At 35.8% G+C, this 13,358-nt stretch overlaps 1 protein-coding gene across 15 annotated transcripts in view; it reads right to left on the bottom strand.

Moving 5' to 3' along the window:
- Positions 1-13,358, bottom strand: part of CHD9 (chromodomain helicase DNA binding protein 9) — a 281,390-nt gene that overhangs the window by 80,202 nt on the left and 187,830 nt on the right. For all 15 annotated transcript variants that reach the window (XM_033218386.1, XM_033218390.1, XM_033218389.1 and 12 more), the window contains 4 exons: positions 8,520-8,763; positions 3,797-3,973; positions 1,686-1,829; positions 1,315-1,570 (listed from right to left, as the gene is read on the bottom strand). In XM_033218386.1, coding sequence (XP_033074277.1) covers positions 1,315-1,570; positions 1,686-1,829; positions 3,797-3,973; positions 8,520-8,763 — 821 coding nt within the window. The remainder of the gene's footprint in view (positions 1-1,314; positions 1,571-1,685; positions 1,830-3,796; positions 3,974-8,519; positions 8,764-13,358) is intronic.

Raw genomic sequence — 13,358 nt, 5'->3', positions numbered from 1 at the left:
TACATTGCTTTTATTAGAATTATTTATGCTTGTTGCTGAACCTTCACCAATACCAGACCGTAATTCCATTGAGGACATAAACAATGTCTTAAACATCTTTTTATCTCGAGATCTCAGACACCTGGCATAATACCTTGTATAAATTTATGTTTGCTAAATGTTTAATGAATGCTACTAGGGAAAAAATAAAACTGTGATCCTAACTCAGCTGGTAAACACATATATTTTTAAACATCTAATATTTAAACAGCAATCATAATAGTGGTCATCACTGAAGGATGATCATAGTTGATCTGGATGTGTCTATGGGCATCTTGTTAGGCATCAAAACAAGGAAACAAGAAAAAATTAAGGCTAGGTGCAATGTCTCGCGCCTGTAATCACAGCACTTTGGGAGACCAAGGCTGAAGGATTTCTTGAGGCCAGTAGTTTGAGACCAGCATGGGCAATATAACAAGACTCCATCTCTACCAAAAAGAAAAAAAAGAAATCAGCTGGGAATGGTGGTGTATATGCCTAGTTCTAGTTACTAAGGAGGCTGAGGCGGAAGGATCAGTTTCTAGGAGCTTGAGGCTACTGTGAGCTATGAACACACCTCTGTACTCCAGCGTGGGAGATAGAGTGACACTGTATCTTAAAAAGAACAAAAACAAAAACAAAAGAAAAAAAAACACAGAAAAAGAAAGAAGAGAATAAATTAAAATGAAAGCCATGTTACAGGTCCTTGATGAATACTTCCTTCAGATAATCCAAATCAGAATTAAAGAGGCTCTCTGTATTCCTTTCCTCAGCCTGTCTAGCCATAAGAGAGTGCTATAACTACAAGAGACCAGCTGTCTTGAATGAAGTGAGTAGAGAGGGGTATATTCCCAAGAATAAGTGAAAAACCCAAATATTGTACAGAGAGAACACTGGGAGAGAACCTGGTAAGATCTTAAAAAGTAACATTATTACAGCACAAGAACTGAAACACTAACTGATGTATCTAGACTGGAAAGAAACCAGGAAAAAAATGGAAATGCAGAAGCCCCAAAAATGGGCTTTGCTGTCTTTGCCCATGAGGAGGATTAAACAAGCAGACAAATTCTAGCTGAAATTATACAGAACAAACTGCTGCTGTCATAACCTGGTGTGCTAACATCAGTCACTGTAACGAAGTAGTTCACATTGCCTCTGATTCTGTAACACTTGTAATTCCTTAGACTATCACAGTAGAGAGTCATAACAGCCACTACAGCTGTAGTGTGTTCTGTTTATTTATTCATTAGTATTTGTTGCAAGAAAAATGTATTTGTTATAATCTTTCTTAGCTACCTTTGATAAGATATGGATGATTACAACATTTCCTGAGCTCCATCATGGTATTGACCAAGTTAGGTACATTAGTTTGTCCTGCTCCTTTGGATAAAAAAGAAAAGTTCTTTTCCAAGATAGCCCGGTAGTATTTCTTTTGAATATTAGTAAGTTCTACTTCAATGATGGTTTCTTCTTTAGGTGCCAACTTCTTTTCCACATCTTCTTTTAATCGTCTCAACATCATTGGTTTCAGGATGGCCTGAAGTTTCTGTACCTGAATGAAAAATGACAAAAATACATATAACGTAAGTGAGCATTTAATTACACATACAAAATAATTACAATGATAAGAAATGTGATGAATGTATTTACAAAGAGCAATAGGATACCTGTTCCTCTGTTTTCAGATCCCCAAATTCTTGCATAAATGTTGCTTCAGAAGGAAACCTTAAGGGTTCAAGAAAGTGAAGAAGACTAAATAGTTCTTCAACTGTATTTTGGAGAGGTGTGCCAGTCAAAAGCACCTTGTGTTCCTACATAAAGTGAGAACAATTCACATCAAACATCACAGTACTATAATTATATGAAAGCTGACTTAGGTTATCAAAGGTTCAATATGCAAATATTTTTCTGACTCTCTCTCTCTATATTTTGTTTGTTTGTTTGTTTAGAGACAAGGTCTTGCTGTGACACCCAGGCTGGAGTGCAGTGATGCCATCATAGTTCAGCATTACATGTACAACATAATTACAATGATTAGAATAAATTACAGTGGTGCCACTGTAACCTTGAACTCCTGGGCTTAAGGGATCCTCCTGCCTCAGACTCCCAAGTAGCTAGGACTACAGGTATGCACCAAAACACCTGGCTAATTTTTACTTTTTTTTTTTGTAGAGATGAGGTCTTACTATGTTACCTAGCTGGTCTCAAGCTCCAGGTCTCAAGTAATCCCAAAGTGCTGGGATTACAGGTGTGAGCCACGGTACCCAAACTCATAATTTTCAAGAGTTAACTCAAAAAACTACATCTCTACCCACAAATCTTTAGGAATGTACTTTCCCAATCACTTTTTAAAACCTCTGTATCATTCTGAAATACTTCACTTTGTATGCTATTCATGCCTTTAAAAATTCTAAATAATTTTAGAAGAAAAGAAATCAATATTCTAATAAAGAGGGCATTTTTTCTTTTGTACTCAAACATTCTTAGTATGGTAATTTGTATACCAAAGAGTGCTCATTATTTATAATTTGGATGATCATCATTTAACTCTTCAAACATGAACGAATTATCAAATCACTGAGGTTACAATACAAGAATGTAAAGGGCTAATTGAAATATGCTTTGAAACTAGAATTCCTTAAAAATTAAACATAATATAAAAGAAGAAAATGAATATAGAATATTTTTAATGGTAGTACAAATTATTTAAAATTTTATTTGACAAAACCTCTAAATTCCCATGCTAAATATTTGTATATGCATCTGTGAATCTGCATATTATGTATATGGTAGCAAATGGCCTAGAAAGATAAACAGGAAACCATACTGGAATGAGGTGTTGAACTGGGTGTGTGGCACAGATAGACAGGGAGTAAAAAGGAACACTTTAAGTTTTTACAGAATGTGGTTCTTTGTATTTGAATTATTTGTTCAAGTGCTCATGTAGTAATTATGTGATCTTAATTAAAAATCAAAATGTTTAAAAAATGTTTTCATTTGAAAGAAGCAAACACACTAACAAAAAGATGACCATAAGAAATCTCATTATTAATTATAACCAACATATGTTAAACATGTAGAATTGTGTAGGACTTTTTATCATAAATGATCTGAATAATACAACTTTGGTAAAGGGGCTTTCTATTAAGGAATTTATGGCTTAAAACTTACGGTCTTGGCCGGGCACAGTGGCTCACGTCTGTAATCCCAGTACTTTTGGAGTCCGCCGAGGTGGGCGGATCACCTGAGACCGGGAGTTCGAGACCAGCCTGACCAACATGGAGAAACTCCATCTCTATTAAAAATACAAAACTAGCCAGGCATGGTAGCACATGCCTGTAATCCCAGCTACTCGGGAGGCTGAGGCAGGAGAATCACTTGAACCCGGGAGGCAGAGGTTGCAGTGAGTGGAAACTGCACCACTGCACTCCATCTGGGCAACAAGAGAGAAACTCCATCTCAAACAAACAAACAAACAAACAAAAAACCCCAAAAACTTATGGTCTTATTTTCTTTTAAATAGTACATACTCTGTAGAGGTCTTATTTTAAAAATTAATTACTAATGCTTTTTGAAGGAAAGAGCTAAAAAATTGGAAGTCGTAGGAAACAGAATCTTTTTCTTACAAATTAAGGCCAAAAAAAAAATCTAAATTATCATAGATAGGATTCAGATGTACTTATATTCTAAAATTAAAAAGAAAAATTTTTAGCATTAACTTTATGACCTTTTACTATACATCTAATAAACTCAATGGTCATAATAATAAGTTACTTACCAGATTCATGAGTTTCAGGCCCTCTAAGAGTTTACAATTTTTATTTTTTAACCTATGTGCTTCATCAATAATCACACATCGCCATTCAATTGCATTAAGCTCTCCACAGCCTCCAAGAATCATTTCAAAAGTGGTGATGATAGCTTGGAATCTGTAAGCTCCTCGAATGATACGCCCCTAGAAATGATCAAATATAATTATTTGCTGGAATATTTTAATTGCATATTTTTTATTCCTGTCAAATGGTATCTGATAACATGTTATAAAACATTTCTAATGAAATTTTTATATATGCAGACACTCCCCTACAATGAAAACTTTTATCATTGAAACTGTATTATATTGCTGTGTTCAATAATGTTAAAAATTATGCCAACATAATTATATTATTAATAACTGTATCCAAATGAGTATTTCTTGGTAAAATGTTTTATGATAATTTTTAAGAATTATAATAATTTTAGGCAAGAAATAAATCATGATAAAATCTGGCTAATGAGATTTCAGTATTAGTTCTTATTACTTACACCAATGAGTTCACAAATATAACAGCAAATAAAGAGCGAATAATTAGCCATCCAAATACTTTATTCAGCAGATATTGAGTATCCATGTGCCAGACTCTGTTCTAGTTGCTGGAGATACAGCAGTAAACAAAACAGATAAAAATAATTATCCCATTACAACTTATATTCTACTGAATCAAATGCAGGACACAGTTATTAAGAAAATAATTTTTTAAAAAGTAAATTAGAGATAAGGACTGTGGAATAAAATAAAACAAGGATGTGGGATAAGAAGTATAAGGTTGGAGGTGACCACTGCAGTTTTATATAGAGTGGTTGGGAGACCATTAGTGCAATGTGATATTTGAGGAAAGATCTAAAGATGAGGGAAGAAGTCATGTTGATATCTAGAGATCTATAAAAGAAAGCATTCTTGGTAAAAGAAGCAGTAAGTAGGAAGGCCCTAAGGTAGGAGTATCTTTGACAGCATTCAAATAGCATTCAAATAGAAAGCCAGAGTGTTTGAAACCCAGTGAGTGGGGGAGGCGATGTGGTCAACTGCAGGACTTGAAAACTGTTAATACAAACTTTGGCTCTGAGCAAGACACTACTGAAGGGGTTTGTAAGAAGTGTCCTGATTTGACATATATTTTTTAAAAGTCCCTTTGGCAGTTGTGATGAAACCTGTCTGAAGAGGCCAAGGACAGGATCACGGCGAACAGTTAGAAAGCTGCCATAGTAATGCAAGCAAGATCTCTTCATTGGAGTTCAGAGAAGTGGTCAGTTCTAGATACATTTTGAAAGCAGAGCCAACAGGATTTTCCAATGGTTAAGTATGGAGTGAGATACAGTAGGGCCTCAAATTTACCTCTAAAAATTTTAGCTTGAACAACTGGAAGTTCATGTTGTTATTTACTAAAAAGAAGTAGTTTTGGATTTTGATTTTGTATGTTTTAATTTTGAGACCTCTATTAGACATATCCATGTAGAGTTAAGTAGGTATTTGGATATGACTCTGGAATTTAGGAAAGAGTTTAGAGCTGGTGATACAGGCTTAGGAATTTCAGCAGTACAGATGGTATTCAAAGTTACGTGTATGAATCAAATCTGTGAGATAATGAGTATACATACAAAAGAGTTTGAAGACTGAGTCCTGGGTTACCGCAGAGTTTAGATACAGGGAAGATAAGAAGGAACCAATAAAGGGGGCTTGAGAAAGAATAAGTGGTGATGTAGGATAGGATGAAGTCTTGGAATCTAAGTGAAGAGAGTGTTTAAACAAGGTTGAAAACATAAGCTATTGGGTATTAAGTGAAAAGAAGGGATAAGAACAGTTGGGTATTCTGACATAGATTTTAATAAATATTAACCTAATTAATTTTAGATTAGTTAATATTAATTGTGTATACTGGCCATTAAGTTGAATAATAGCTGCAGTAGAATATTATTAAAATAGTTATAAATTATAAATCTATGACATTTATGCAGCTCTAAAAACCTGGGATATAATATATTCAGTGAAGCTGATATCACAGTGTTTAATAACAAGGGCTCTTGAATTTGATTGGTTTGAGTTTATTAATCCTGGTTTTGTACTGTGATTTTGCAGCAATCTACGCAACTTCTTTAGCCTCAGTTTCCTCATGTGTAAAATGGAGATAATACTGCCTATTTTACAAGGTTGATATTACAAAGATTAAGTGAAAAAATATGTGTAAACTGTTTAGCATAATGCCTGGCACATGGTAAATACTAGATAAATGTTTGTGGTTATTAGTTTATCACTTCTATTACTTTTCCCAGGGCAATTTAGAAAAATTTTAGCATAATTTTAGTACTACTGTTATTTCAAGCTATTTGATAACGTAAAAAAAAAGAAGTTAAATATTGATTTAATTTATATGAAAATATATTAGAAAGAGTTAACTCTAAAAGTTATTTTTATATTTGAAGTACAGATCTATTTATCTCATTACAGGAGACATCTTTATCTTTTGAAATTTAAAACCTCTTTGGGTAACATATATCTAGAATTTGTAATATTTATCATAAAAATACAATATTTAATATATACAAATCAGTTTATTACATATCAAGGATCTTCCAAGTTTTTGGCTATCATATTTATGCCAAACTCATGTGACACATACATTAAAATTGTAACTTTGTTAAAAATCTGTTTAAGTCTCAAGGCATTAGTTGTGCTTTCTGTAAAAAATGAGAATGTCAAATTAAATAATTTTTTTTTTTTTTTGAGACGGAGTCTCGCTCTGTCGCCCAGGCTGGAGTGCAGTGGCCGGATCTCAGCTCACTGCAAGCTCCGCCTCCCGGGTTCAAGCCATTCTCCTGCCTCAGCCTCCCAAGTAGCTGGGACCACAGGCGCCCGCCACCTCGCCCGGCTAGTTTTTTGTACTTTTTAGTAGAGAGGGGGTTTCACCGTGTTAGCCAGGATGGTCTCGATCTCCTGACCTTGTGATCCGCCCGCCTCGGCCTCCCAAAGTGCTGGGATTACAGGCTTGAGCCACCGCGCCCGGCCAAATTAAATAATTTTTATGACAACATACAGCTCTAAAATTCTACAAATGTGTGAGTAAGAAAAACAAAACACTAGGCCAGGTACAGTGGCTCCTGCCTGTAATCCCAGCACTTTGGGAGGCTGAGGTGGGAGGATTACTTGAGTTCAAGACCAGCCTGGGCAACAAACTGAGACCCCATCTTCACAAAAAATAAAATAATTAGCCAGGTGTGGAAACGCACTCCTGTAGTCTCAGCTACTTGGGAGGATCACTTAAGCCCAAGAGTTTGAAAATGGATAAATTAACTGATTTTGTTCCTGTTCCTCATTTTGCTTCCTACTTCCAAGGTTGAAACAATGACATTTATATGAAATTAAGCACCTATATAATTAATTATTCTTCAAGTGAAAATAGTCACCTTTGCACCTTTGGAGTCCATGATACCTTAATTAGATTATAGTTTGATTCTTTTCCTTTTTTTAGGGACAGGGTCTTGCTGTCACCCAGGCTTCAGTGCAGTGGTGTGATCATAGCTCACTGCGGCCTCAAACTCTTGGGCTCAAACAGGTAGAAAATAGTTATCATTGGGAGACAAAAGTAGAAGGCTATGTACATTATCTTATTTCAACCTCTATCATATCACATAATCTGGTCATGTGTTAAAATGATCCTTTTAGAACAACAGAATGAGTGAAAGAAAAAATACTAAGGTGCTTTTAATGTAGGGTGCCATTTTCCATTTAAAAAGTACCCTTTTTGTGAATTGTGTTTATTGATTTCATTATTTAATACTTTAATAAAATGATTCATATGAACATTCAAGACCATGACTTGGCATTTCACGTTTTCTTTTTTTAAAAATATTTTTTTTTTTTTTGTAGAGATGGCGTCTTGATATGTTGATCAGACTAATCTGGAACTCCTGGCCTCAAGCAATCCTCCCACCTCGGCCTCCCAAAGTGTTAAGATTATAAGTGTGAGCTACCATGCCTGGCCTATGTTTTCTAGTCTGAACTTTCTGCTAGAAAATTTTTAAGTTGTCATCCCTTTATTTTATGATCTATGTATTTAGAAGAGATAGGAAATCCCTTCTTAAAGAGTAAGTGGTCAAAGTAAAACAGAAAATGCTCCTCTAAAATACATGGAGAGAGGAATATCATCAAACCACTAGAGTACTGAAATAATCAATCCTAAGGAGAAAAAGATGGAGGTATACCTGTTTTGGTAAGCAAAACAAACCACATTTTAAAAAATGTCTAAAATAAAAATCCATTGAACATGAAAGAGAACCTATGGTCTCCACTCAACAGGCATTTAAGCCTGTGGTATTAGTGAAGATTTAAATTTTTAAAAGCTGGACAATGATCAGAGACAGTTATTACTCTAAAAATAAATCTAATGTGCATTTAGAAACAATTAGTAAAATTATTACTCTAGTTGAAAACTTAAGAATTACAATGAAACTTGTGCATTGTTTAAATCTGCATACTTCATTATAGTTAACTAGAGCATTAAACTGACTTTTCTCATTGTTCTCGTCAGCTACTCAAATTTACTGTAAAATAAAAATGATGAATAAAAGAGCTTGAACTAAGATCTAGGTAGGCAACTAAATGTATCCTAAATTTGAAAATAATTGGTAGGTAATACTTATCTTTTTCAGCCCTGACCTTTCAAACAACAAACAAAATAATAACACACCTGTGAATCCCTGAAGTACATCTCGTATTGTTGTATCATCTGTCTGCTAATCAGGCTCCCATGATAAACCACAACGTTAATGTCAGTCCACGTACGAAACTCTCTCTCCCAGTTTGCAATAGTAGAAAGTGGAGCAATAATCAGGAAAGGTCCTCTTATACCAGTCAGAAGGATTTCGTAGAGGAATGTAATTGATTGAATAGTTTTGCCAAGACCCATTTCATCTGCTAAAATGCAGTTTCGTCTGAAATAAACAAATATATTATCCATGCATACACTGGGTTTTTTTCTATACTTTAAATATACAAAGATAATCAAAGATCAAATAAAACAGTTGCATTTATAAAAATGTACAAGTTGCTTAAGTGCACAGTAGGCTTAAGATTACAATTTTATTAAAATCCTGCAAAGGGACACCTAAAGATTTCTGTAGCTCCAAAATAAGGATACCACCCATTAGATGTTTGATTTTTTAAAAAAGAAAAGGGAAGGGCAAGGCCAACTTAATATATTATTTGTTCAGGAATCATTTAATAAATACCTTCTATATCTAAGGACAGTATGAGAAGACAAAACAAATAGTACATGTTATCTGCCTTTCAGGGGTGTGTATCTATTACAGAAGCTGACATGCAAATAAATAAATAGTCATGCAATGTGCTATCACTGAAGCACAGATAAAGCACTGGTTTTCAATTGTGGCTGCACATCAGAAGAGCTTACAAAGCTTGAAAAAAAAAACAGATACTCAAGCCCCCCCCCATACATTCTGATTCAATGCGTATGAAATAAGATAAAATAAGTTATAATTTCAAAAATAAGCTTCATAGATGATTACGATATGTTGGTCAATTAAGAATCATCAGTATGGTTTATTATGGAGGCTTGAAAGATTAAGCCTCAACTCTGGCTAGAAGAGATGAAAGAAGACCTCCTTCAGAAAGGAGGTCAGTAATGAGTAGGATTTTTGCCAGAGAGTATAGTGAATGCGCAGAAGTGTGAAGAACATGATGAACTGAGGGACCAAAAGTTGTCTTCTATGGTTTGGAGGGGAAGGTAAAAGGAGCAGAGATTATTGAGGAAGCAGGGTCATACACAGAAGACATTTGCCATTTTATTATGCAATGGAAATTACTGGCATGCTTCAAACAAATCCAGTGAGATTAGGTTTGTATTTTAAAGTTTACTCTGGTGCTATTGTCGATATTAGAGGTTGAGGTGACTAGAAGTTGGGACAGTAACTGGGAAAGCACCATTAACTGCAGGGAAGAAAGTGTGGGTACCTGGTCTAAGAGAGGAGAAGCTAGGGGGAGAGAATTTTCCAGAATTAATTGTGGGTTAGAATGAAATGGACCTAGTTACCAATGTATGGGGTACAGGGTGAAGCCAGATTTCAGTCTGGGTGACTAAAGGAATTGTGTTATCATTAACCAAGATGGAAAAAGCAAAGGAAGAACAATTTTGATGGGGAAGAAACAGGAAATAATATTAATTTTTATTCTAGTGTGTTTAAAGAATCATTGAGATAGACACTCAGGTAACAAGAGCCAAATAAAAACATGGGCCCAGAGTTCAAGACCTTAGAGATAAAAGTATGGGACCATTAGAATATTACTGTTACGTGAAGGCACGGGGAGTATAGAATATGGCTTAGAGAGAATAAACATGTAATATGAAAAGAGAGCTAAAGACAGAACCAAGGGCAGGCAAACACACTATCTATAGGGCAGGCAGAGGAAGAAGAACCAGCAGACTATTGAAAGGAATAGTCACAGGTACTGCAGAGCTAGGAGAGAGTCACACTGTGGAAGCTGTTGGGGTTCAGAGTGATAAAGCAAGTCCTTAGAGACTTACAAAGGGACTTAGACTCCCATACAATAATAATGGGAGACGTCAACACTTCACTGTCAACATTAGACAGATCAACAAGACAGAAAGTTAGCAAGGATATCCAGGAATTGAACTCATCTCTGCACCAAGCGGACCTAATAGACATCTATAGAACTCTCCACCCCAAATCAACAGAATATACATTCTTCTCAGCACCACATCGCACTTATTCCAAAATTGACCACATAATTGGAAGTAAAGCACTCCTCAGCAAATGTACAAGAACAGAAATTATAACAAACTGTCTCTCAGACCACAGTGCAATCAAACTAGAACTCAGGACTAAGAAACTCAATCAAAACCGCTCAACTACATGGAAACTGAACAACCTGCTCCTGAATGACTACTGGGTACATAACGAAAGCAGAAATAAAGATGTTATTTGAAACCAATGAAAACAAAGACACAACATACCAGAATCTCTGGGACACATTTAAAGCAGTGTGTAGAGGGAAATTTATAGCACTAAATGCCCACAAGAGAAAGCTGGAAAGATCTAAAATTGACACTCTAACATCACAATTAAAAGAACTAGAGAGGCAAGAGCAAACACATTCAAAAGCTAGCAGAAGGCAAGAAATAACTAAGATCAGAGCAGAACTGAAGGAGATAGAGACACAAAAAACCCTCCAAAAAATCAATGAATCCAGGAGTTGGTTTTTTGAAAAGATCAACAAAATTGACAGACCGCTAGCAAGACTAATAAAGAAGAAAAGAGAGAGGAATCAAATAGACGCAATAAAAAATGATAAAGGGGATATCACCACCGACCCCACAGAAATACAAACAACCATCAGAGAATACTATAAACATCTCTACGCAAATCAACTAGAAAATCTAGAAGAAATGGATAATTTCCTGGACACTTACACTCTCCCAAGACTAAACCAGGAAGAAGTTGAATCCCTGAATAGACCAATAGCAGGCTCTGAAATTGAGGCAACAATTAATAGCCTACCCACCAAAAAAAGTCCAGGACCAGATGGATTCACAGCTGAATTCTACCAGAGGTACAAGGAGGAGCTGGTACCATTCCTTCTGAAATTATTCCAATCAATTGAAAAAGAGGGAATCCTCCCTAACTCATTTTATGAGGCCAACATCATCTTGATACCAAAGTCTGGCAGAGACACAACAAAAAAAGAGAATTTTAGACCAATATCCCTGATGAACATCGATGCAAAAATTCTCAATAAAATACTGGCAAACCGGATTCAGCAGCACATCAAAAAGCTTATCCACCATGATCAAGTGGGCTTCATCCCTGAGATGCAAGGCTGGTTCAACATTCGCAAATCAATAAACATAATCCAGCATATAAACAGAAACAAAGACAAGAACCACATGATTATCTCAATAGATGCAGAAAAGGCTTTTGACAAAATTCAACAGCCCTTCATGCTAAAAACGCTCAATAAATTCGGTACTGATGGAACGTACCTCAAAATAATAAGAGCTATTTATGACAAACCCACAGCTAATATCATACTGAATGGGCAAAAACTGGAAAAATTCCCTTTGAAAACTGGCACAAGACAGGGATGCCCTCTCTCACCACTCCTATTCAACATAGTGTTGGAAGTTCTGGCTAGGGCAATCAGGCAAGAGAAAGAAATCAAGGGTATCCAGTTAGGAAAAGAAGAAGTCAAATTGTCCCTGTTTGCAGATGACATGATTGTATATTTAGAAAACCCCATCGTCTCAGCCCAAAATCTCCTAAGCTGATAAGCAACTTCAGCAAAGTCTCAGGATACAAAATTAATGTGCAAAAATCACAAGCATTCTTATACACCAGTAACAGACAAGCAGAGAGCCAAATCAGGAATGAACTTCCATTCACAATTGCTTCAAAGAGAATGAAATACCTAGGAATCCAACTTACAAGGGATGTCAAGGACCTCTTCAAGGAGAACTACAAACCACTGCTCAGTGAAATCAAAGAGGACACAAACAAATGGAAGAACATACCATGCTCATGGATAGGAAGAATCAATATCGTGAAAATGGCCATACTGCCCAAGGTGATTTATAGATTCAATGCCATCCCCATCAAGCTACCAATGACTTTCTTCACAGAATTGGAAAAAACGGCTTTAAAGTTCATATGGAACCAAAAAAGAGCCCGCATTGCCAAGACAATCCTAAGTCAAAAGGACAAAGCTGGAGGCGTCACGCTACCTGACTTCAAACTATACTACAAGGCTACAGTAACCAAAACAGCATGGTACTGGTACCACAACAGAGATATAGACCAATGGAACAGAACAGAGTCCTCAGAAATAATACCACACATCTACAGCCATCTGATCTTTGACAAACCTGAGAGAAACAAGAAATGGGGAAAGGATTCCCTATTCAATAAATGGTGCTGGGAAAATTGGCTAGCCATAAGTAGAAAGCTGAAACTGGATCCTTTCCTTACCCCTTATACGAAGATTAATTCAAGATGGATTAGAGACTTAAATGTTAGACCTAATACCATAAAAACCCTAGAAGAAAATCTAGGTAGTACCATTCAGGACATAGGCATGGGCAAGGACTTCATGTCTAAAACACCAAAAGCAACGGCAGCAAAAGCCAAAATTGACAAATGGGATCTAATTAAACTAAAGAGCTTCTGCACACCAAAAGAAACTACCATCAGAGTGAACAGGCAACCTACAGAATGGGAGAAAATTTTTGCAACCTACTCATCTGACAAAGGGCTAATATCCAGAATCTACAAAGAACTCAAACAAATATACAAGAAAAAAACAAACAACCCCATCAAAAAGTGGGCAAAGGATATGAACAGACATTTCTCAAAAGAAGACATTCATACAGCCAACAGACACATGAAAAAATGCTCATCATCACTCACCATCAAAGAAATGCAAATCAAAACCACAATGAGATACCATCTCACACCAGTTAGAATGGCAATCATTAAGAAGTCAGGAAACAACAGGT

This window comes from Trachypithecus francoisi, unplaced genomic scaffold, assembly GCF_009764315.1.
Source record: "Trachypithecus francoisi isolate TF-2019V2 unplaced genomic scaffold, Tfra_2.0 Lachesis_group10, whole genome shotgun sequence".
In the NCBI taxonomy this organism is placed as follows: Eukaryota; Metazoa; Chordata; class Mammalia; order Primates; family Cercopithecidae; genus Trachypithecus; species Trachypithecus francoisi.
Note: the sequence above shows the minus strand (reverse complement) of the source record. Positions and strands in the feature narration are given on the sequence as shown.